The sequence below is a fragment of the Ambystoma mexicanum genome, chromosome 4q (assembly GCF_040938575.1).
Source record: "Ambystoma mexicanum isolate Mex_15411 chromosome 4q, UKY_AmexF1_1, whole genome shotgun sequence".
Lineage (NCBI taxonomy): Eukaryota > Metazoa > Chordata > Amphibia > Caudata > Ambystomatidae > Ambystoma > Ambystoma mexicanum.
Window position 1 is genome coordinate 200,094,207 of NC_090928.1, and position 26,842 is coordinate 200,121,048.

Genomic DNA, 26,842 nt, shown 5'->3' on the forward strand with positions numbered 1-26,842 from the left:
CTTCCATCTCTCACGTTGTTGCGCCTTCAATTTAACCCAGTGCACACAAAATGTTCCCAAAATATAATTTCTGGCTCATTTGCAATATCATTCCCTAAATATCAAGACAAATCCGTTACCAAACGAACACTAAATCATCCGGAAATCTTTGATTAAGGACAAATCAAGCACTTTGATGGCTCCACCCGTAATCCAGAACACTCCCCACATTTCTGAATTTCAGTTATTAATGGCACTAGGCTTTCACTTCGGTTTTTTAAAAAAAACGCATTTCATTAGCTGCAAAAAGTGAATATATTAGTGAGCATAAGGCTTCAAACCACATTGGATATGGGGTTTTCTGAGAAGCGCAGCCAAATTTTCTCTACTGGGAGTAAAACTTATTGGGGAAATGGGACACCCCTGTGAAGTGCCACAATTCATAATAAAGACCTTCAACAATCTTCCATTTGTGGGTGATCACAAAGTCGAGATATAATGGAAAATAAAAAATAAAAAGATGTCTAATGACCCTAAAGTCTTTCTGCTTCTCTAAAAATACAGATATTGTAGAGGTTTCTGTAAATGCATGACGCCAAAACGATGCAAAAAACAATAGCACGTGGACCAGCCGGGTATAAAACCGGATTGGTCCAATAGTACACATTTAGTTAGATAGTTATATGGGGGAAGCAATCTGTTTTCTAAAGTATTGCCTACATTTTACGGTCTAAATTAATTAAATGGGATGATACGCAGCACAAAGTAAGGGATCCCAATTAGTTTACTGTAGAAGAACTAGAATCGCTTCATGCATTGTTACCGGTAGTGTGCCCTGGGCTATTGCCTTCAGATACACTTCTAAAAGATATGAAGCTAGTGAACTTGTGCATGCTTTATAAAATTTCAGCTATTTCCCACCAAGCTGGTTATAGCATTATCATTTTCCTCTTTAGTGGATGGATTATTTAAAAATCTCGTTCCGCTCTGTCCATTCAATATAGGCTGATTTTCTCCAAGTATCAATCTATTTGCGGAACGATTTTGTTACCAGCAGACCTATGCCTAGCATAAAATGTTGTGATAGTGTGAAAGTATCCAATGTTTCTGCATCCTGGTATTTAGGGGTCCCGTTATCTTTAATGACGTGTATATTTGTTTGCCCTTTTCTATCTTTGTAAGCCATGCCAATAGTTTAACTGGCTTTTTGACCAGTCTCACCACTACTCTTGCATACGACTAGGAAGAATAGTATGCAGGACAGCCCCACTTTTTAGCAAGGCCAGCTTTGGAAACCAGTCTCAAATGAGTTTCTTGTAAGAATACAACATCAAACCCATGTCTTTCCACATAAAGCAATATATATATATATATATATATACACCCCATGCTAGAGAAAGTACATATACAGCTCACTTTGGCATTGAAAAGAAAATCGCCGATTTCTGTACAAAGTCATAAATAGGTGGGTACTTCCTGCTTTGTGTACCACATCCAGCTAGACAATATTGTATATGCAATGCTACAAGATCAGTGTACCTGAACCAGAAAGCCGTAAACATACCAGACATTCTGTTCTATTCAACCCATGTGAATCGCACCACTCTTCGTTCATCACCACTTCTGACACTAACAGATAAACACTTTCCTGAACAGACATTAAAACCCTCTCCCACCCTCAATGAAAACCACAACCAACCAGTTACCACCCCAACACGCTTTCTAAACCACCTCAAATAACGTGGTTTCACATGAGGGGCAGCGCTGCCCAATCACGTGTATCCTATATATGGGCACATGGAAAAGGAATGCAGCAAAATGTAGGCATGCGAATGCCATTATCCAATACTCATTCCTGAAAGGACGTCTTCTACCAGCAGGTTGCTGTGTTCTAGTGTTAGACCACATCATTACCCAGCGTTACCTGTGAGAAACCTGAGGGTATTGTTACTCTTAAACTCCTTGGATACTCTGCGCATGTGGCCAGGGAAAGGCCATCACTATTGGATCCTGACCCTGGGGGCAGAGACGCAAGGGAGGATAACGTGGGTGAAGGGTCCTTGGGGAGTGGGGTTCCCTTGGACGAGACACCGTATCCCCTCTTTCCCTAATGGCAACCAACCCTGCCCCAACCTTTATGGGCTATTGTAAACCAGCTCCCCTCATTACTCCACAATTGACATTCAACAGTAGTTGGACGAAGAGGAGGCAACTAAGAGCAATGGAGACTATTCTCTTTTGCCCCCCTAGTATTGGGACTAGGAAGATGCCTGCTAAGAGCATTGAAGGCCAGGCATGTCCCTTTAATTATGGTCAGACATGGCTCAATCATCCACACCTGCAGCCTGCCAAGGGACTGCAGGTGTACAAATGGCACACAACCCAGTGGTGGGGAGAGGGGGGCAGGGACTACAGGAGAGGGACCAGGCAGCCTGTGCAGGTGCCAGATGACCCTACAGCATGGCATGGGAGTGGGGACTCCCTGGAGCAGAATAGGAAAAGTGAAGAGAGCAGTGCTGGAAGGCTGCCCTGTTCCTTTCTATTCAACGTGCTTGTTCCCCTGTGGTGCAGGACCACCTCAGGAGTGTCTAAGGGGCAGGAACTGGAGCCCCGACACAAAAGGAAGATGGTTCTTTGATCTGCGCTGCAGTTCAAACGTGTGGGCGTGTGGCAAGAAGCTCATTTTCGAAGGTCTCCGAACATTGAATCACCCCATTCAAAGTGAAACAAACAACTATACACACTTTGTATCCGAGTGGTTGCGTGCGGAAAGGAACACGCTTTCAAAAGTCTCCAAACAACGGACTATTCAATTAAAGTTAAACAGTTATATTTGTCACCTATTAAACAAAAGGGAATATTTAGAGAAAAGTAACCCTTGGCCAGGAGTCCAACTACTGAATACCAAACTGAACTACAACTTTGCCCAATTTACAGTTATATTTCCAACATGTGTGAAAGGTACAAAATTAGCAGAATTGAAGATTTGAACTGTCATTTTGAAAACTATATCAAATAAACTGTAGAAGACAAGGACATTCTGTGTTTCTTTTTGAAGTGCAACACTTGAAACCTGGGAAAGGGAACCCCGAGACCTGAATAAACTATTGCATCTTAAATCCAAGAAAGGGAATCCTGAGACCTTTCTGTGTGGAACTATTTTATACTTGGGGAAGGGAGCTGAAATCAAGCTACGAGCTTGAAGAAGCTCAAAACTTAATGTTGAACACTTTTTTCTTGGTTGCTGACATCCTTACACTTTATATGGATTAGTTGCAAGCCTAGGTTTTGGACTAAGACCGATTCCCGAGTTGAACTATTTGACTCTGACTTTCCTTAGTTTTATTTAGGGAGGGGAAATCCCACCTTACTATAGGGAAAGTTAGGCATTTCTCCATCCTAACATTTAAGTTAATAAACATGGATGTTTTGAATTTGCAATCTGTTGTCTGTGTCCTTAATTTTATTGTGCATTTGTAAGGCCCAAAGCGCCCACAGGGCGGCAACATGGGAATAGAGGCAAATAAACAATGAAAGAGGTGGTCCTAAATGGCCTTGTGAGCATTCAGAGCATGCAAGTGGGGGGGGGGCGCGTTATATATATATATATATATATTGGTGGAGGGTAAGTGCTAGGAATAACAAGTAGGGAAGAGCTAGGGAGTAAGTTGCAAACTGTTAAGTGACTGGCAGAGATCACTTGGTGAAAGTGAGTGGTCAACTATCGAAAAATAGGTGTAGACCTGCGATGGCACAGACCAGTGGGCGTGTAAGGCAAGTGCTGGGAGTGGGCGGAGGCTGGAGGCAATTGGGGTTGGGAGGCAAGGATCCGGGTGGACACAAGGGCCATAGTCGCCAATCTCAGCAACTGTGGAGTTAGAGGAGAGAGTAGAGGAGAGGAGCTTCCGGAACTGGAGGAGATCTGGGTCAAGACAGAGAGGAAGGTGGATACCTTCACACAGCCCTCATGTAAGAAAGCAAAAATAGGACCGTTATATTACCAACTCAGTCTTGCAACACAACCAAAATCATCACCAAGGTTAGCATAGGAGATGTAAACCCACTGGTATACCAAATCCACATATACCAATGTATTTCTAGTATATGGCTGATTTCTGCAATCACTCTTTCGCCACTGGATCTTTCCCCACTCTCCTCAAGTACTCCCTCTCTTTCCATTCTACCCTGTGGTCCGACGCATTCTGCCGGTCACACCCTGGATGTTCACATCTCTTCAGGCATCCCCGCTCCTCTCAGACTTACCACTTTCTGCTCTCCTCTCACCTGAAACTCTGTCCCTCAAGCTGAGCCTACCACAGCACTGCCACCTACCTTCTCTGTCATTTGGCCCATGAGGCATGTGTCAGTGGATGCCTTTGCTGCTATTTTGTCTGCTCCTCCTACACCTGCGGCTGACTCACACTCTGACACAGCCCTCTCTGACCATAATCTTTCCATCTCCAACACTTGGTACATCCTTGCCCCGTCATGAGAATCCATCTGAAGCCTACCTACAAGTGCAACTCTTGGTACGACTCTGACCTCACTGCCCTGAACCGCAAGTGCAGGGAGGCTGAGAGGACATGGAGTGCTTTGGGTGCATCTTCTGACAAACTGGCCTGCTACCTGCTCCAAAGGCAATACAGACTCTCTGTGCTGTCCAAGAATACAGTCCACATCCAAGCCAGTGTCTCTGTGGCCTCTGACAAGGCCAAACTCTTTAAAATGTGCAAGGAGCAGGCTACTCCTTCAGTTTCCAACTCTCCTATTCCCTCCGAGGCCCTATGTACAGCTCTGGCTTCTCACTTCTCCGCTAAACCTCAGAACATCCTTGACACACTCCTATTCAAAGAAATCATTAATACAATTGCATGGGCGCATCACACACCCATGTTGACACGCACATTCTACACGTGAACTCATTTGCCGGTCCCAAATAGAAAAGCTGTTGCCAAGCATAGTTTTCATCTCCGGCGGTGTACATGAACAACCTGTGTTTGAATGATGTGGCCTTTAAGGACCTTGTAAGCAAATGTGTTCGCTTGGCCGGGGTAAGTGTGGGCTCACATGACCAATGCATATCTATGTGTCAAAAGCACTGGGCTCTAGGATGGAGGGATTGAACCCCCCCCCCCCCCCCCGACATCCCCGAGAGCCCAAAGTCAACCTCTTCTACACCTTGCAACCCCTTCAAGAATCAAGCACCTGCAAAGAGAACAGATTGCACATCTATTAGGGCCAACTGCTAATCACAGTTACATTTTCTTGTGATCTCGGACCTAAAATAACCTATTAGAATGGACACTTTCGGGCTCTGTAAAAAAACGTGCTTCTCACTCATTACTTAGAAAGTTGCATATGCTATCGTTAAATAGCTTCACTTTAGTTAGATGTATTAAAACTATATCCCGAGTTAGTGCACCGTCTTCACTCAACCACGGGGGTCAATGGATCCCAAATGATTTAGGGCAATTCATCAAGGGAACCTTCCAATTTGCTCTGTGGCAAATCCAACTTGTAACACCGCAAATTAAAAACTTTCTGAAATCAGGATGGCTTAAAAGACACATCTGGGCATGGCTCCAAGTTCCAAACTCACAATTGCACGCATACTTCCAGATGTACAACAATCAATATATATTTATCCTTGGACGAAAGGCCGGTCACTGATATTTTGGTCTTTTCTCTTGCCTAAAGCACACAGGTGGGATGTACAGCAGCTCACTTGATGCACAAGTCCCAATTACGCAGCTCACACATTAGCACAACATTTTGAGACTCGGCCCTATTGACTTCTGAAAGCCAGGATTTCACCCTGCTGTATATGTACTGCAAGTAATTGGCTCCCAGTCAACACGTCCACGCTGGGAAGTTACCAAACATGTGTACAGAGTATTCTTTCATAAATTAAGTAATGGTGTACTGGAGACTAGCCAAGGGGCAGGGGTGTGGTTTAAACAGAAGGCAGTCACTAATTGAAGCAATAAAATTACAGGATCACAACTAAATGAATGTATGTACATAAAACATGCTTTGGAGAGAAGTAAACATTACATTGGTGTTGGCTTACAAGCACAGAGAACAGTCATTCAGATGAGCCCGAAGTTAGGCACACTGAACATGCCATGCGAAATACACAGGAAACAACCATTCACATCGAGAAACAGAAAGGCCAGGAGTTCACATACTCCAAAGACACGAATGATTCAAAGCTACCATTAAATACCTTTCCACCAGTCAAAATGAGGCTGACCCAGAGGAGCCATGACAGCTCAGTGTGGCCTAGCACTTACAATTAGAAAGTGGGAGGAGATCTGGTTAGGAAGACAATGTTCTAACAGGAAAAACAAGCATTGGCAATAACCACAGTTTTCGACTTTTATGTAGGCATGAGAAGTGTCTTTGCCAGGCACTGCCGTAGTGATATTAACTGGCCATCAATGGTAGCAGCTGCAAAATGGTGGAAGTACCTGGACATATAGCAATGCCTGGAAAATGCCCAATACTTATACACAAGCCAAAACCGTTGGTTTTGCAAATGCTCTTTTTTTAATAGCACTTCAGTGAAGGGCACGCATGGTGCTTATAAAATCGGGTGGCTGGAGCCAGACCTGTTGAAGACATTTTTATTGCAACAGTAGCGTGTTTACAGCTCAGACCAAGTTAACTCTCACCAAGACCGCTTTGAAAAACACCGGCAGACACTTCTAGCAAAATGTTTGATGGTACGGCTTTATAAAAACATAGCTCAAAGAGATCCCAGGATGATGTGGTTTGGGTGGTGAGAGGAAGGAAGTGGGTGGGAATGGCCAAAAGGATTAGCATGGCCAAGGGCAGTCAATGGGTATATAACCAAACATCTACAAGCTTTGTGTCCCTTCTCAAATGCCATTTCTTCGTAGCTGTACCCTAATGCAATAGTTTTGGCTTATAAGTGGCACTTTAGCGCCATCTAATAGCCAAAACCAAAAACGTCAATGCACTCATCTAAAGGGTGTCAAAGGGGTACTTTGTTGCAATTACAAGGAGCTAAATTCCGGCCTACTATTTCAAATGTGCTATGAATGTATATCTTTGTCATGCGCCAAGAGGCCCATGGTGTTCAGCATCTACTTCCATGAGAACATTATGTTACGAAGCAGCTCCCAGCCTTCTTAGGTTGACATGCTGGGTTTATTACAGCTTCTCAGGACACCTTCATAAGCAGTTACATAGTCCTTAGGTAAGTTACATTAATAGGACACAAACACTGGCAGCCCATCACCCAGGCTTCAGGCTGACTACCTGCCCAACATATAACCTTCCCTCAGGCATTCCAACACTCAGACACAAACACTCCACATGACATCACAACATTCCTTCTGCATTCCCACTACCAAGCTAAGCCAGACACAACACATCTCCGCCCCTTACATTGGCACATTGCACAGAGCAACAATACATAATGCATAGACAACACATTATAAGTACGTTATATAATAATAATATAATGTTTGTAATATATGTGCTGCTTTTATTTGTACTAGTTCTACCACCTGATGGACCCGACAGGGGCTTGTGTGTAAAAATACAACGCCCATACTGGATGTCCCAAGTCCTCAGTCAATCTATTCGGTATACACGGAGGGGCAAGATAACCACCTTTCCCGAATACCTACTCTAGGACTTGGTCACACTTTCAACAATGACCTCCCAGCTAGGCTTCCCTCAGGCCCCTGCCAGTACTGGTCTACCATCACCAACAAATAATCGCTCGAGGCACATTATATAGGTCATTGTCAGACTACATCAATACTTCAATGGAGCCATTGGATTTTGCAGAAAAAGTAGGAGTATGGGTTGCAATGTAGGTATTCCGGCTCTTGCAACTGTTGAGACAAGACCAATGTCGTCCAACTAACCTTTCAGTGACAGTGTTCATACCTCGTATGTTTTCCTCAGTGTAATTTTGGCATGCTATGCACTTTGATGCCCTTCAAGATACTTATACATTACTGATTCGCAGGCCTGGTCAGAGGGACAAGGTTAATACTCTACACAACCAACACGTCACATTCCTGAACCCCTGTAAAGTCTTTTGACCCTTTTGTTTATTGGACCATGCACTACCCCATTCATAAAGTGACTGAAAAACTACTGTTTCTGGAAGCTGGATCTGATCTTCAAATGCAGCACAAGGAACTTGAGTTAATGGCACATTCCATCAAGCATTACATCGCTTGGTTTAACACTAAGAGGCAATTCATACAATTACACAGTTATTCTGGTCAGGAAAATATTTCACATCCTAATATTCCTGAGGCTTAAATGAAAAGCTGCCAGCTCTAGTAAAGAACTCCTATACACCCAAGGCTTTGTGTCTGTACAAAATACAAATTGTTTACCCTGCACATATTGCCAGCAAAGGCTGATTCCCCCAGCAAAGTGCTAACAGTACACACGCTAGTCCAGAGTATCTGCCATGTGTTTCACTGATGGCACGAGGGGCGAGAGAAATTCACGTCATAATACTGCACCAAGACTCCTTTTGCTGGTTCCAAAGGTGATTGTAGATTTGGCTTTCTGATCGAAACCCCACAGGGTTTCATTCTTACATATATTGTCTTCAATTAATCAAAAATTGAAATTGCATTCTTCATCAAAGTTGAATTTAGCACTTTCTTTAAATCTCAACATTAAAATATAGGTTATAGAGACAAGGACATACATTTACAGTATAATTCGCAGAAAGGCGCCAAATTTACTAAAAGCGGGCATCATCCTTGCTTGTTTGGTTCAGGGGTCGTCTTCACTGTTTCCACAGTACTTTAACTTGCCCCCAAAAACTCATCATTCAAAGAAAGTCTTAAATCTTCTACCTCTTCTATTGTAAATGTATACTTGATTGCCTCTATAGCGAGGCCCTTTTCCTGCGAGCTTGAAAATCTATTTTGGTCTTAAATCACGTTTACAGAAAAACAGATGTTACAATATTGTCCAATAATAACACTATACAATTAAACCCTTATAGAACCCGCTGTATCAGGCACGAAAACACTGCTGCACCACAAGGCAACCCAAATGGCTTCGGAATTATGTTCATAGTGCCAAATGGCATTCTAATTGGTGGTAGATGTTTGCACGCTGCATCCGTTGGTATCTGGTGATATGCAGCAACTAAGTGAAGCATAGCCCATTTTATCATAACCTCTCTACAAATTTAAGGAGAAACTCTCCTACCAAATATTGCCGTTTAGGTCTGGCAAGTCGATGCAAATATTTCCCCGTTAGTCATTTTAGCCACAACAATGGCTAGTCTCCAACTGTTGTCCGGACAGTGGAATGTTTGACTTTCTATATAGGTGGGCAGAGCATTAACCTGTATATTAACATTTTGCACACGTGGTATAGGTGGCCAATGATGCTGGGAGAAAAGGTTGGGAAACAAATGTAATCTCTGGTGCGACCATACCCTTCTGCCAATACGGATACTGTGGGACCGGCTTTCTCTTTGGCCACAGACTTGTTCCGATTGGTTATGGTAACATTATATTTTGAAGACTCTGGTCCCTCCAGTCCGAAACTTGCTGCCGCCTCCATTCACTGCTAAAAGTTGAAGCTCTTCCGAGTCCACTTAATCCTTAACACAATTTCCAAGTTGAAGCACACTTCAGCCCTTGGCCTTTTTGTTTCTAGGTCCACACTGAACCAAACAGTAACAACACAACAAGGACTAAACAAAAGGAATGTGTGAGCACAATGACATCATAGGAAGCTGTACACAAACTGTGTTGGGGGTGTGGGTGGAGACTATGGGGATGGCGCGGCGGTACTTGCCCAACTCACTGCGGCTGTTTCACAGCATTTGCTTAAAATCCCTTTTACTACATTATTTGCATTTTTTTTTAAAGGGGCTGCGTTGCAAGGAGATAGTTTTAATGGCATCTCATGGTTGGAGGGTAGGGCCACACCAATAAAAATGATGCGCAAAATGCAGTCAGATGGAACTCTTATTGCATAATCAGGTTTGTTGGACCACCCTCGTGGGTCACATTTCTCTATATAGAGCTCCCGGGACATGTCCACGTGCACATCCTGCAATCAAGCAATGTTTGGTTCTACATCAGATATGTATTCTTCTAAGCCTCCTCGGGACTGACAGCTGTGGTATGGCTGGGCCTACACATTTGTTTAGCCATGCGAGTCTTGTTTTACGGAGCCTTCCACGGTTCACATTTGCAAACTAATGACGTTGGCAATTGTGATGTTCCCGGAATAACTTATCTTCAGTACTCTGTCCATATTGCCCCCTTCCCTCATACTACGGAATCTATTCCCGAAACTGGACAGCAGCATGTTACAAAGCAGGTTGTGATTTACAAACATAAAAACATGCGATGATACACCCAGAAGCACATCTGTCAGGCATGCGTGTGGCACCACCAGTCAGTCCCAGTTTAAAGCCCAATAGTCAGTTATTTTGGGAAGAGTCACCAGAGGAAGAGGCACTAGGTTGTACAGGTGTACTAGTCACTGCAGTGAGTGGCCTAGTCTTGCTCCTACAGACCATCACTTTTCCTCCATGCACACTAAAGAGTCTTAATATCAAAACGTTGGTTGCAAATAGCAGTACCGTTGACAAATATATGATGCAGTAGTGCCACCTGTCCAAACCGAGCATCTGCTCTAGAACTAAAATCTTGAACTTGAATCCTAGTAATTGTATCATCAAATTAAAGGTGGATGGTCTGTAACTAATCTAACATGATGTTTAAGAGTAGGACATTCTGTTAAATGCATACGTGAAGAACTGATGGGCAAGAGCATTTTTATGTTTGGCTGGTAGTCTGCAACTGCCATTACTTTACCCCTGATTTAAAGACGGTGAATATTTCCAAACTGAACTGTAAGCACATATTTGCACTTGACCAGAAGGTCTTTTGGCATTACACATTTCTTTTCTATTTTGAGGTCTAGTAGTTCATGGAGTCTTATATTCTGATGGCTTGTATGCGATCCAGATCAGCGCGTCTTAATTTGCTCAACCTAGGGGGAAGTTTGGACTTGTACCCTTTTGGTCTGGCGGCTCCCCTACTTGCTTGACATTTTCATTGGGGCAATCAAATCAGCAATATCATGAAGTAAAGCCTAAGAGGTCAGCTTGCTGGCTGTGCTTTGTCAAGGGGACATAGGAATCGCACGAAAACGTCACCACGATTGTGGCGACATTACTAAAACTGCACCTGAGCGCAGTACAAAACTCCTGGCCCCCATTACTGTGCCGAAGCGGAGCTGCGGGGGTGTCCCCCTGCTCTCCTTGGATGCATTAACGGGGTCAGGGGTGCCCCTCGTTTACCATTATGGTAAGCAGGGGATAAGATCAAAAAATAAATGACCCTGCAGCGTCAGCACCGCCCCACGTTAGTGGGAGGAGCTGACGCTGCAAGGGCACAAGGAAGTGCACTGCAGTAAAGGTAAGTGGGGGTGCGGGTTTCAGGATTGCGGCCAGGGGCAGTTGGGCAACAGTGATCTATCTGATCAATGCACTGTGCCGTAATTGTAGTTAACAGAAAGACCTTCTGAATCTGTTCAGTCAGCTCCACGATGGATTAGCTATGTAATAAATGAGAAATGAATGGCCAGGTGATTCAGCCAATCCAAAAAGGTGGAAGGACTTGTCGGAATGTATGTGTTCTTAAAGAGGACCCCTCCAAAGAGTGATCCTTTGTGTGTTCCTCCACTCTCAATAAGTTTGAACAGAAGCGATTCTACTGGTGCATTTGTTATATAGGTCAATGGTCACCATTATCAGCAAAAATTAAAATCCCCCTCAAGCACTGTATCACGTTTGGAGGTCGTGGTCAGTGCTGGGAGAGTTTGGTTTCATTAATCAGCAAAGTCAAGTTTGAGATTTTGGGTGCTGATTATCTTAACACAAACGAGTACAATATGGTTTGATTAGAAAATAATTCCACAGACTTCCAAGTTTCCAAATTAATAATTGTATACTGGTGGTGGTGTGTCATTGATCCACATGTAGGAGACTGAAACATGGGGCAGAGCGCAATGGGGGAGGGAATTTGGGATGGTCCAGAGACACGTATCCAAGTCTCGGTTCGAACAATGTCATTATCCAAATCCGTAATATAGGCATTTAATTCAACAGCATGTGCTACTGCAGACCTAATGTTATAATAGTTTGGACTGGTCACTTCAGTGTGCATCTAAAAGGGAGATTCAGGCGCACCTGGCTTTTGCTGACGGTAATGTGGAGGCACAGTATTTTCCTGGGGGAGCGAGGGGTAGGAGTTACCATTAGTAATGTTATTTGTCGTATTTAAAACACATTTTATTGAACATGTGCTTGAATACGATGTTATTTATAAACATTTTAAAATAGGTCCAGACAGCAATCTGGTAGTAAGGAAGGTTTCAAACTACTAGTTACTCTCCTGAGAAGGTGCATATAAAAGCTGCAATGGTCCCTAGAAGATATTCAAATGTACAATACAGCAACAGCATCATTGTTCTGCTCGAGGTGCCATGGAGGAAAACTAAGGAAACGCATGAACCTGTGCCAATCCACACCTCAAGGGACATCATGTCATCTCACTGAGTGGAGCCGCTGTGAATTTCAGAGTGTAAATCCCTTATTCCACTTCCAAACAAACATTAGTAAAATAATGTATGCACATAATCGTGGGCTCTATTTCAAGAAGGATTTCCTCAAGTGTTTACTCGAACAAGAGGTTAGTGATGGGTAACCAATGAGGGCTTCCAAGACTAACAACTGCCGGTCGCTGACCCTTCTACAGCTGGAAACATTTATATCATTTAGCCTCAATGTAGGCCATAGTTTAGAGTTGGTTCGGCATCGAGTACTAACTACCACATACAAAATATCAGAACTCTGCATCAGCAGTATTCAAACTGGGGCCGCTGCCTCATGTTCAGACTGGGTGTGCGAGCCCCTGAATTAAATTTAAAAAATAAAATAATTAAATGTGATTTTTTGTAGTCTAGACTCGGGTCTAGACTATATACTAAAAACTAAATCTTGTTTTCAGCATGCAATGAATATCGTGTGTAATGGTAACATTTACTTGCATAGGGCTAGCGCTACACACTATATTCATTGCACGCTGAAGACCAGATTCAGCATCAGCTCTACACTATTGCGCATTGCATCTGGCATGTTCCGATAAACCATAATTGCGTTATTTAAAATGAAGACAATTTGAGGAGCACCATTAAAAGAGGGCGACTTCTGAGCAAGCTAAGGGATTTGCATCTGTAATCTGTCTTTCTACAGGATAGTTTTCTGGGGGGCTGGGGTTTGTAGTAATTCTCGGGCTGCCACTTTTTTCAAAGCTTTAAAAAAAAAATTGAAATCGGCTTTGATCATTTTTATCATTAAAAAAAGTCAAACAAATCAAGCGTTGGCAAAGCCACTGTTGGCTCTTTTATAGCTATTAGATAGTTTGCCAACCACTGCCATGAATAAACTCAGATACTCGCACGATTCGCCAGCTGTCGCCATCTTATGGACAGATACCCCTGTTAAGGTAGGGCCTGCAAAGGCCCATCTCCTTTCCACAAAAAAAACAAAATTGTGGGCTTTATAACTACGTGTTCAATCATGTCCGCTTAGGTCTGTAAAGACTGCCTGTTCGTGCATTGTAACGGAAAGAAATATTTATTAAAATGCTTCATTCAGTTCAAATAATGGTGAGTTTGAGATTGTACCGTGATGTAGCCAGCAGCCACTTCAGAATGTTTTATGTATAGGTGATTTATAAACGGCCATATGTGCCAAACATTCATTTTATAGCACAGGATACTTGTTCCCTAGATGTCATATGTGCATAATCTGTTTAGTGTTTTTTTCCATTGGACATCAGGGAACACTGTTGATCACAATTAGGTGCGACTTTAATTTTTCCAATAGATTGCAAAGGGCAAACCTGCTCAGGCACACCGCAATTCATCAGGTGGCTTTTGCTGAAGGCAAACGATTTCAACTCACACCAGAGAGGACATCTCCACTAGGGAACTGAGACAAGTGTACTGTCATTGCAGGTCCAAAACAAGTCAGCCTAAATAACGAAACTGCCACCCTGACACCTACAAAGAGATGTGTACACATGTTGCTTCTGCTTTCCTTCTACTGACTCACATGAGGACCCTTGTTCGAGACAGACTTGATAATAAACTGTGCAGTTTAGGGATGGAAGTTGAAAGTGGTAAATTGGGCTAATACATTTTTTTTAAAGTCCGCTCTAAAATGCAGCATTTCAACCCATTATTTAAAATAAAGTCTCGGGGGCGAATACTCCCCTCCCAGCCCCCCCTGATCGTCATGGCTTATCTGAGGAAAATATTTATTCCCTTCACTTACATAAACCAACCAGCCGCGCCGGCCCTAGGACTGTGCTGGGAGCTTGCGGGGAGGGGGGGAGCCCAGGGCCTGTGCTGGGAGTAGGATGGGGGTGGGGGAGCCATGGGATAGTGATGGGCGCAGGGTGGGGAGAGCCCAGGGACTGGGCTAGGAGAGGGATGAGGTAGTCCAGAGACTGATTGAGCAGGTGGGGGAGCCCAGGTATTCTACTGGGAGCAGGGTGCGGTGACGGCGCATGATAGTTAATAGCCATTTGGACTTGCTCTCCATTTGGAATTTTTTTGGGGGTCCCGGCCTGCCCACGTTTTGCACACGGGCGGGCCAGGCCAAAAAAGTTTGAAGACCACCGCTCTAAAGGAATTCTCTTCTCTTGGTCCAGCCTCAACTTTATTACTTACATATTTTATAGCTAACGACTTAAAATAATATTAATTACTTTACAGAGAATCATTTTATGTCGAAATATATCGTCTTTAAAATTGTCCTAACTTACTCAACTGTAGTGAACTGCTTTGACCAACCTTTTATAAAAGAACGTATAATCCCAACCTATATTATAAGGGGGGGGGCAAAAAAAGGCGGGTACATACCCTTCCATGATCATATTTAAACATTACCCCTCACCTTTGCATTATGATGCTTGCACCCGTGATCTTAGTTTCGTTTTGACACGTGCCATTAAGATTCACAACAGAAGAACAGGAAACCCAAGGAATATGAAAATATATATATATATATATATATATATATATATATATATATATATATATATATATATATATATATATATATATATATATAATTATTATTTTAAGGTATCAATCGATCAATATCGGACAACGCATACTGTGATATTTAGATAGAAGTCAGTTTTACATGAAAAAGTAGCAAGAAAAGCAAAGTATGAAAGCGGTAACAAAGCATGTTAGTGTGCACAGGTATCTTCCCAACCCAGTGGTAAAGTTGCAAAGCCATGGTGTGAGAACTTGGCCGGCCCGCTGACTCTGGCCTCCTTTCTGAATGATCATACTGCACAAGCCGCAGAACAGAAACTGGATTCGGCCCTGGAGCCTGTCCAAAGGCAAGTTAGGCCTAGGCAGCATGTCCGTTCAATAAAGAGCCTCAATGTCTTAATTAGCCATTCACTTTCTCCCTAAAGAGTATTAGTAATCATAACTACAATGCTGCTGGGCCAATTACATTAATGCCGCACAAAGACGGACAGGGCCAGCAGCCAATCGCTGTGCCAGGTCACTGCCGGTTGATGGATCATTTTAAATGATCCATCAATTTACAAATAAACTGAAAGAAAAAAAAAAACACACACATGGGCATGGCATTTGTACAAGGCCATACCCCATCCTTCCCACCCAAAAAATATAATTCTCGAATATCTTTGAATTGGTCGTTTCCAGCACAATAACAGAGCTGGCAGTGCTAGTATGGGTGAAAAAACAAGAATGGCTGCATGACGACAGGCTGTGTGGGGAGCAGCAACCTATTACGGACATGCGAGTCCTACAATAGCCCGGCGACCGCTCACAATAAGTACAACATCCAAAAGATATTTCAGGACTAACTGCTGTGGGTTGCTCCAGTGGGATTGTCATTGCATTACAGTACATATGAGAGATCATTGTGTTTTTCACCTTGTGCACAGTATATTCGCCCAAAAAAACAAAAACAAAAAACTAGGAAAATACCGTACAGCCACATTTAATGTAATTTCACACTTTTTCATATGTAGGGTAGATGTAATGCAATTAGTGGCCTCCGTTCCCTCGCCCCTTCAGTGCCTTTTGGGCTGCAGATGTATGGGGAACGAGGACTGTGAAAGAGGCACCCCATTAAGCAAGCATATTATTTCTTCACAGCATACACTTCTACTAATACATACCTGTCGCGCCTCCCAATACCGATATAAAGTCAGAGTACCAATGGGAGATCACTTAAAAAGGAGGGATGTCGGGAAGGAGGAATGGAGGAGAGGGTTGAGAGTGGTTGTTGGCCAGAAATGCCCAAAAAGGTTGTCCTGCTGGTTAGGACGCAGACTATTGATGATCGGGACAAAACTGACACGAGTGATACCTGCATGGGATCGTGAAACAATAGACCGGACAAGGTTGGGAAAAGAGTGAAAACATTAGGAGAAAAAAAAAAGCGGCTTGCTGAGGCCCTCTATCGAAATGAAATAATTCCTGTGCTTTTTAACAATTCCTGCATCATCAACAATGACCAGTAGTGAGGACCCCAGAATGTTGGGCTCAGTCTGGTTGAGGCAAATGCCTCCACTCTAAAAGACAAGCATGGCAACGTTAACAGTTTCGGCTTTTGTGTAGGCAGGAGACCGGCACAATGGCACTCCCTGGGCCATAAAATACCAACAGGTGGAAAACGCACTATCTGGGCGTATGGTATCACTGCCTGGCAAATGGCCATCTAATGCATATTCTGTTGGCTTTGCCAAGCTTTGTTTTTATCAGGACTTCAGTGCAAGAGACACATACAAATCAAGTGGCAGAAGGCACACTTTGTGACTGCATTTCAATTACACGAGTAGGGCATTCACAACTGTAATGAAGCCATTAATTCTCAGCAGACGCCTTAGAAATAACACTGGCAAGCCAAAGTTTGATGTTACTACTTCATAGAGCTAGCTAGAAGAGATCCCAATAGGATGTGTTTTGAGCTGATGTATTTTCAGTGGGCAAGCTGTGTATCGATTGGGAATGGCCACAAGGATTAGCATGGCCCAGGGAGTCAATGAGATGAGTGTATAAATAACCAAACCCCTACAAGCTGTGCGTCTCCCCCCCCCTCAGGTCACTTCACTCCTAGCTGAACTCCAATGCAACAGTTTCAATTTACAGGTGGTGCTTAAATGAGATGTTTGTTCCCAGAAATTAGCTAATAAATTTTAAAGGAAAAACAGGGAAGGCGTTTTCAGACATGTACTATATGAAAGGGGCCGATTCTTTAGGCATTGATTAATCGAATACTAAGTGCATGCAAGAATATTTAAGCAAAGTCAACGGTCTCATTATAACCCAGCGACGGTCACATAGTGCACAATGATCAGGCATGCGTTACTGAAATGAAAAAAAGCAAAAAACAAAAAAAAACATTTGTGATAACTTTAAAAGCTAAATGCAATATTTAAAAAAAACACATACCTGTTGTTGAGGATATTGCATTGCTCCAATTGGACCTTGGGTACGTCCTTGCATTACAACGGGATATCGCTGTGGGCCCGAAGGTACATAAGCCTGCCCAGAGTAAGGGCTACTCTGTTGCACCGGTGTCTGAGAATAGGGATTGGAGCCCATGCCATAGTGCGGTCTCTTCATTACCATGGGATCCATTGGGCTACCCTGCAGAAAAGAGCATTGAAACAGGCCTCAATAATAAGTTCACTGCAGATGGCCTACTAAGCTGAAGAGAAACATTCACGTCTTACACATATCAGTGCTCATATTAACAAGATGTCATTAGGATGACAGTCCAACTCAGCAAGTTGCACAATTAACAAAGACACTACCAGCTGGGAAATACCACTACTCAGCTACAATCCTTAAACGCAATATTAAGTGGGAGGGCTACAGTCTTAATGTTAAAAGGGGTGGGGGTGTACAGCCAAAGACCATTAGCTTAGATAAAACAGGCTGAAATGCAGATAAACTATTGTCGGTAGTGCTTGTTATCACCCAGACACAAAGGCCACGTAACCAATAGGTTACCTTGGTGTTATCTTTGACTCCACCCCTTCCTTCTCTCCCCACATCTCGGACGTCTCTAAGAAGTCAAAACTATCAGCTGCACCTCCTCAGAGGTATTCTTCATTTTCTCACTTTCCCCCAGAAGCTCACTGTCGCCAGAGCTCTGGTCCCCTGTAGGCTGGGCTACTGCAACAGCCTCTTTCTAAATCTTCCTGCCTCTACTCTTTGCCCTTTATAAAACTTAGCCAGAACAGGACTGCAAGACTTGTCCTTGGCCTCAAGCCCAGGGATTATATCTCTCCAGCTGTGAAATTGAAATCTCTTCACTGGCTCCAAGTGGCTGCAAGGATAAACTTAAAGACCCTCTGCATTATCCACAAGGCTTTCTGGAGCCTGGGACCGCTCTACCTCCAACTTTCTCTTCCAAAACATCTTTCTTCTGAAGCTCTACCCTTATCCACCTCAAACTGAGGGTCAGACGCTTCTCCAAGCAGAGAGTTGGGGACATGTCCTCGGCTGGGACATCCCTCTGGAACAGCCTCCATGCCTCTCTCAAACTTGAGCAGAATCACCTCTGGTTTACGGAAGCAACTCAAGACCTTCCTTTTCGCTTGCACTTTCCCCAGTCCTCTCCCCTGCTGATGCACCCGACTGCTCCGCGCACGGGTCGCCCTCTGAACTTGGGCCCAGGCTTCTGCATGTCCAGTTGCCCTTGCACTGCCTCCGGGCTCCACAGCACTGAAGGGTCTGTATCTGCAACCCTACACTCCCTTCTCTCTGCACTTATGAGCCACCCAGCTGGCTGCACTTGCGAGTTAACTGCACTCCCCCCCCCTTCCCTCTGCCCCTGGCACATCTCCCCTTCCCTCCTCCCCGCACTTGTCCGATCTGAATGGCACAAGGCCTAGTAAGATCGTTATTTTGCCCTCCCTAGTTTCCCCCCCCCCTCCTTGTCTTGTCGCGCCTAGGACCACTTGTGTACAGGCGCGTTATAAATGCCACATCATATATCAATACAAGAAGAGATTGTGCACTAGAATAAAATGAACTAAACCCATCCCAATCATTCCTAAAACTGACCTTTGCAAAACAGCCACCTCTAAAGGATATGCATGCATTCTCAGAGTACTAATGTGTGCCAATTGATTTCAAGAGTGAAGCCAATTTGGGGTGTACTCGGACAACACTTATTTTATTTTGATTCATTGCACACCGGAAACTAGGCAGGCATCAGGGTGTGAAGACAAAACCCTCAAGACCTAACAGAGCAAAAGACAAACTAAACTAAATGGCAGTGGAGTGAGATTAGGGGATATCTATTAAAAAGTAGTACGTTTCCAAATTTTTCAAAAAAGACTGCATTTCTTTCCAGGTGCTAATATGGAGGTAGAGCATTCCAAGCAATAGATGTATCATAAGTAAAAGATTTGCCATTTGCATTCAACCTCTGGGCGTGGGTAGTTTAATGGCATATTATTGCATGAACGCAAGACATTTGGTAGGCTGGTAGATGTTAATTCGCTGCTCCCCCACTTTCACAAGTGCGGGAATGGGCAAAGACAATGATTTCATATGTAATTCAGGACAGAAATATAAGCGCTTAGCATAATCAGTTAAGCACCTCAGCAACCGCCCAAAAGCTATTCCCAACACCAACCTGTAAAAAGGAAGACATCAGTCTGCAACGCTATCATGAATCCAAGAATTTTATATGTTCTGTGATTTACAGAAGGGTGCAACAGCAAATTCTAAATCGTGCAATAAATACGAGAGCATGTACTATAGCACACTACAAAAATGTGACATAACTACTATCATTCACTTTTAAAGTCTGCACATCTTTCCTTGGCGTTCACTAAAACTTCCACCTTCATCCAGACATATGTTTCAATTCCACCCGCACCCCTCACAATCTCCCAGCTCCAAGCGTTGTGACCCACTGTAATGGAATCCAACTTCCACACTCCACCATCTATTCATTTCATTCAGCTCTTTATCCCAGAAGGAGATGTTCTTCATGCCCAGATCCCCTAGTCACACTGATCCGCGCAGGCTTCCCTCCAGCCACAGCACAGTCTTCCCTCTCAACTCTTCCTTCCAGTGGAAAGAGACAAGAAAACCAGTCAAGTGTCAGACACAGAGGGTGGGCGCAAATGGGAGGCAATTAATAGGATAGAGCGAAGAAGGAAGGCTAGCAGGTTTGTGGCATGCTCTATTCACTCAAGATTAGAGAGAAACTCAAAATAGTGCAGCGACTGCTCAGGGTTCGAAAATTAAGAGTGAATAAGCAGGAGCTGAAAGCAGCCCCTGGCTATCCAGCATTAACCATTGAGGAACTAGTACATAGCTTTCCGCAAATCAAACCTCCACATGAGATGGAATCATAATTTTGTTATTTATGAACCCTTATGTTTTAAATGTCGTATAGACGTTTCCTAATGTGTATTCATAGGAGTGTCCCAAATGCACAGTTAAATTCAAATAGGTGAATTTGTTCAACATCTGTTGGCCTGAATAGCCAAAAAGGAGCTCCTGGTAGCTGTTGGTGTCAAACTAACCAGCCTGATCCTGGATCGAAATTGAGATTCGATGAGCAGGAGCTAAAACCAGCTCCTGTGTATCGGGCATCACCCTGTAAGCAGAAGCTACCAGAGGAGAACCAGGAGCTACTTTGACTTTTTGTCCATTTTGTATGAAACATTGTATAATGTGAAGATGTGTTCCAATTCTTCTTTATTAACTTTCTCAAATACTGCCACATTTGCATGCTTGTAATGTACCAGCTGGCCCTAGGAGCCAAAAGTAGCTCCTGGTAGCCGTTAAGTTTCAATCTAGCCAGGCTCTACTTTGCTAGAAGCAGGAGTTAAATCGCTCCCAGCAATTTCGAACCATTCTCTTCTAGGCTACGAGCACAAGCGAAAAAGCTCCCAGCTCCCCACAATTTCAAACCCTGCTTCTATGCATTTTTACCTGGCTGGATTAGTTTGCAGTGCATACTTGAATCATTATCTTCACACTCTTAAATCAGATAGTTATAAACCATCTCCCTACTGTATTTTTATACATACAAAAACGACTATTGCTACTATGAAATTCAGATAGTAACATCTTAAGCAGAGTGCAATGTTTGCACTCGCCACTAGCTAGTGATATTGGACTCTTGGCGAGTAAGAAATGGTGTGCTCTGTAAATCTATAGAATTGAGGCGGTGAGGTTTTTTTTTTTTTTTTTTTTAAATGGCTTGCTACTAGCTTGCAACTTTGTTTAGTTTTGCACCCCGTCCTTAAGAATTTTTGACATTCGCAGAAGACCAGAGAAGATCAGCAATAGGACTATTACCCAGCCAGAGTGCTTTCAGGAATGGCTAAAACAAATGCATCCATTTTAGAGTCAAGGCAAACTTACCAGGTCAAAAGAGCCATCGATAAATGAGGATAAGAGAGTCATTGAAATTCAGCTTTTAATGCTGGCAATACATAGGCAAGAAAACAGAACAATAATGCTAACGATCAACCGCCCAAAAATTGGAAAGAGTATGGCAGGAAGAGCTATAACAGAAAACGTAATATGGACTCCATAATGTTCAACTCCTACAAAGCTTCACTAGTGGCATTTAGGCATTTGATGGGAGGAAAGCTCATCTCAACACGTGGTAGACCAGCAGCTTTTAACTTTACTCCAAACCTTTAACAATGGTCCCAACCCATCACAAATCTATTAAAGTACATGCAATATTAAAATTGTCGGCACCACTCCTCGAATACACCAATTTTGTGCCCAGACTAAACAACTCCCCGCCTGAACCGCTGTCCTGGAGTTGGTGTATCAGCACCCTAGACAGCTGTTGGATGAAGAAGCAGGTACAGAGCTACAGCAGACAAATAATGGCTGGTAGGTTTTTGGGGGTAGAAAGATGCAAGCTAGCAGGGATGTACCAAAACCAAATCTGTGCTCCAAAACAGAATAACTAATAACTGGGTTTACCCCAAATATTCCAAACTGAAATTTTCCCACATTCTCGTTGCTGTGGATATCAGTGCAATCTCTGCATAATGGAAATGTAGAGTATAGTCTATATATTGATATGACATTTTAAAAGCATATATCACGCTAGATCGACCACATTGCATACTAAATATAAGGAAGTGTAGCTGAGCTAGTTGAACATGTACTGTATGTCCTGAATACACAGGAAAATGTATCTATTCTGTGCTTATATTGATTTGAGGGGAAACAACCAGAAGTAATGTAAGAGATTGCAACCGAGTAAAGGCCCGTTTCGAGAAAAACGATCCCCCCGTACAGAGGAGTGATGCAGCCCAAGTATGCAACAGAATGACATATCCAAAAGAGCAGCGATTACCAAAATAGTGACATGAGGGAGAAGGCCCGAAGATACAATGATAATTTTGTCATTTTTTGGGTGCTGACAAGGAAGGTCAAGCCGGTCAAGTGGCACAGCGAGTAGAGCGCTCGCTTTGACATGGGTGCAGAGCCTGCTGATGCAGGTTCGAATCCCGGCGGGGCCAAACTCAGCCTTTCATCCTTCCGAGGTCGATAAATGAGCACCACACACCGTGGGTAATGAGCAGCGCTCAGATACCTGAGGATTCGTAGCGCTATATAAATCCCAAATTAAATTAAAGGAAAACACTTTTTTTAAAAAATCCAACGCACAGATGGGACTTATAGTGTGTATGCCTTTTAATATGCATAGAAATATAAATCAGCAATATAAATCAGTCACGTGTGGGTATTTGAATACATAAATGTTTTCTCACTTTTTAGTGTTAAGGTACACATTTGTAATACAGATACGAGCAGAGGTGGTGATGACAAAAAAAAGACTATTGTTTGAATATCCCCATATAAATAATAATAGGTACGTTGTAATGTATATATCGTGGTAATCTTGAAATGTTACCAACTAGGAATTTGCAGTCTCCTACACGATTTCAGAAGGATAATCTAAAAAGGACAAGGAGTCAGCAATTACATATACACGTTCTCAATAACGGAGAAAGTCAATTAAGGTTTACAATCTTAGGGAAATGTAGAGCAAGAACATGTACAGCTGTTTTGTATCCATATAGAATAGATGCAAACATGCAATTTGCTGCAAGTCCACCGGGTGGGTCAGAAAGAGAAAAATGACCCAAATGAAATTTCATATCAAACTCAACTAGGATAAGAAGAGACAGTGTTGGAATTTCAACTATTTACAGCCTTTCGTTTGAGCTGGAATATGATGTGCAGGGGTAAGACTTAATGACTGAAATAAAGATAGATCACAAATAATGTATCAACTCATTATTGAATGCAGCTATATTTATCATGAGGTGCAAATGTTATCAACTGAATCATAGATTTGTTTTAGGATTTCTTTATCAAGTGCGTTTTGGATGGCTTACTGAGAGGGTGTTCCAGGCCACCATCTACTAATGACACACGTTTTGGTGAACATAAATTAGTGCACATATGCATGTGGTTATTTTTTGCATTGTTCTTGATGAATTGGTTTAGAAAGCCTTAGGGAAATATTGTTAGTTATCATGGGTGGACAGAATATTGGTGATCCATTTCCAATGGGATGATCTCTGTCTGAATGCAAGCCTGAGATCCTCCTCATCGGCACACCTTCTCCATCTTTTCCCCTCACTATCTGGCCTGCCATCCCTTGGCCCTCCTCCTACCCCCACATGTGAGGCTAAGAACCTCGGGGTCATCTTTCATTCCACACTTTTCTTCTCTGCACACATCTGATATCTGTAAAAAGTCAAACTTTCTACTGCACCTCCTCAGAGGGACTCTGCCTTTCCTCTCCTTCCCCCAGAAGATCATGGTCTCCCAGGCTTTGGTTCTCTCTAGGTTGGACTATTGTAACAGCCCCTTTCTAAATATACCTGCCTCTACTCTCCGCCCTTTGCAACTAATCCAGAACAGGACTGTGAGACCTGTCCTTGGCCTCAAGCCCTGGGATTGTATCTCTCCAACTCTGAAATCTCTCCATTGACTCCCAGTGGATGCGAGGATTAAATCCAAGACCCTCTGCATTGTCCGCAAGGCTTTCTGGGGCCTGGGTCCAAAATACCTTCAGCTACCCCTCCACAAATACTCCCCCCCCCCCCTCTCTAGTGACCCTAAGGGAATTAGAGGTAGAAGAGCGGAGAAGTCGCTTTTCAAAGAAACGAGCTGGGGGTAGATCTGTCTTCGGTTGGGGCCTTCCTCTGGAACAGCCCCCCTGCCACTCCAAAACTTGAGGAGAACCATCTGCGGTTCCGGAAGCACCTCAAGACCTTCCTCTTTGCTTCTGCCTTCACCCCCCTCTCCCCTGCTGATCTGTTTTCTCTTGGCACCGTGCACCTGGCCACCCTCTGTCCTCCGGGCCCAGGTTCCTGCTCACCTTGCCACCCTCCTACACTGCCCCATGTCCACCCTTTGAACTGGGGGTCTGTATTTGTACCTATACAGTGCCCCCCTCTTTCTTCCTGCACTCATCTGACCTACCCTGTCTGCTGCCTTAAACTCAGCACTTGCAACTTACTGGCTGCACTACGACTTTTGTTGCTTTTATTATTTAATTTATTATTTATTCTGGTCTCCTTTGCTCTGCACTTTCCACTTCCCCCCTTCCTTGCACACCCCCCCCCTCCCATGCACTTGCATGTTCTCAATGTCACTGGGCCTAGTATGATTGTTGTTTTGTGCTCCCTCCCTTGCCTTGTCGCGCTCTGAAACACTTGTGTATGAGCGCGATAGAAATAAAATGTCAATATCAATATCCGAGAGCAATGAAGTTGATATTGTGCTGTAGTGCATTTTCTCTTTTCTTTCAAGAAGTATATATGCATATATTAACAAAATGAATCTTAGAAAATGGATGTATCGTTATCGAGGCAATTGTGCAGTGTAATGTATAAATGTTAAGAAGGTATGTGCTGTTTCAAGAACCATCAAGGGAATTTTAAGTATTGCACTTTGAAAACAATTGCTTATAACGGCACTTCGATTTTTCGAAAAAACAGTTTTCAGTATATCGGTAGATTCAGACCTACAGATAAGGGGCGCATCAGGCACTTTTACTCCTTCTTAGAATTAGGCAAATCCTCCCAAAAAATAAAAAATGAGGATTAAAAATAACTCCCAACAAAAATAGAAAAAAAACCACATAAGAGCCTCCCGTGCTTTCTCCCACAGAAAGAAACTAATATGACCGTTTCAATGTTTTAATGTGCATGGGTAATTAGGTGCAAGATACTAGCCTGTCACAAAGTCACTCACCATCTCAATTCTATAGAAACAGACCAGCACACTATTACTTTCACGCCAAGGTCAATTAGCACTAGCTAATGGCTAGTGGAGAGTGCACATTTTGTGCCCTAGGCTTTTGCATTGATATGTCTATTCAACCAAGTTTCTCCCCTTCTTTATTAGCCTTCAGAAGAGAATTACCCCCCCCCCCCCCTCCCCAGGTCCACCTATCGAGTTCTCTGAGACACTCTAGGGTGGCTGTGCCACATAAAAAAATGATTTCTTAAATAAGTTATGTTTTAACACATTTTATTGATTTTTACAACAAAATATTATTCATTACAACAATGCAGTAAAGGCATAAGGTGCATCATGAGCAAGAGTCACTCAAAGTGATTGTAGGTTGGGAGTGAGGGTAGAGCTGGATTATTGTCCGGTGGGAGCGGGGATTTCTTGGTCCCTGATGCTTGTCCGAATGAATACAAGTGCGAGAAGGGGAACTCCGGGTCCTAGTACAGTGGGCTGCATTGAAGCCATCTGGTGAGTGGAGGTCTCCTTGTGAGGGCTGGGAATCTGGCTGCGTAATCCAGGAATGGGTCCCAGACATTCAGGGTTCTATTGAGGGAGTCAGTTCGTATCGCTGTGATTTTTTTCGGCTACTGCTATGTCCCAACATTTGGCCCACCATATAGCAATCGAGGGACCCTTTTCGTCTTTCCAAAGTCGGGCCATTTCGATTTTAGCAGCAAGTAGTAGGTGATTGCATAGCCGGGGTATGTGACCTGAGATCGGGAATTCTCGGTCTCCAGTTTCCCCCTATAAGGACGATCCCTGGATCCCAAGGAATGGAGAGGCCGGAGACATCTTTGATGTGTTTGAGAACTTCCTTCCAATATGCCTCCGCCTTTGGACACGACCACAGCAGGTGGAATAGGGACCCGGGCACCGGACAACCGCGCCAGCATGTGTCAGGAAAATCTGGGTTAGCTTTGCGGATTTGGGTGGGGGTGATATATCTGTAGCACAGTTTGTAACCCCCCTTCCCTGTTCGTGATACATTGTGAGCTTTTGTGCAATCTGGCCCATATTTTCCCCCATTCTTCTATCGCTATTTTACGACCAAGATCCTTTTCCCAGTCTGTCATATATCGTTCTTTTTTTGTAGAGTCTGATCTGTCCAGGAGCCGGTAGATGGTGGACGTTCTGCCACTGCTGGCTGCCGACGTTCGCGTGAGTTCCAGTGATGTTGGCTCTCTGGCACATTTTTCACGTGTTTTCTTGTGAGATAGCCAGTGCTTGATTTGGGAGTAGCGGAATCTTTCTCGCTCTCCCGCTCCAAATTTTATTTTGCATCTTTCGAAAGTAATGGGCACACCCTCTTCTAAAAAGTGGCAAGTTTTCGACAGACCCCCTGCTACCCAGGCTTGGAAGTCCCTCGGGGGGGGGGGGTTACCTGGAGAGAATTCCAGGTTGTTCCAGATGGGAGATAGGGGACCCAGGGTGCAACGTACTCCCCATT

General features: G+C 43.5%; 1 protein-coding gene across 4 annotated transcripts in view; it reads right to left on the bottom strand.

The window, feature by feature from the left end:
* Positions 1 to 26,842, bottom strand: part of ARID1B (AT-rich interaction domain 1B) — a 1,170,625-nt gene that overhangs the window by 1,029,582 nt on the left and 114,201 nt on the right. For all 4 annotated transcript variants that reach the window (XM_069607734.1, XM_069607732.1, XM_069607733.1 and 1 more), the window contains exon 2: positions 17,530 to 17,727. In XM_069607734.1, coding sequence (XP_069463835.1) covers positions 17,530 to 17,727 — 198 coding nt within the window. The remainder of the gene's footprint in view (positions 1 to 17,529; positions 17,728 to 26,842) is intronic.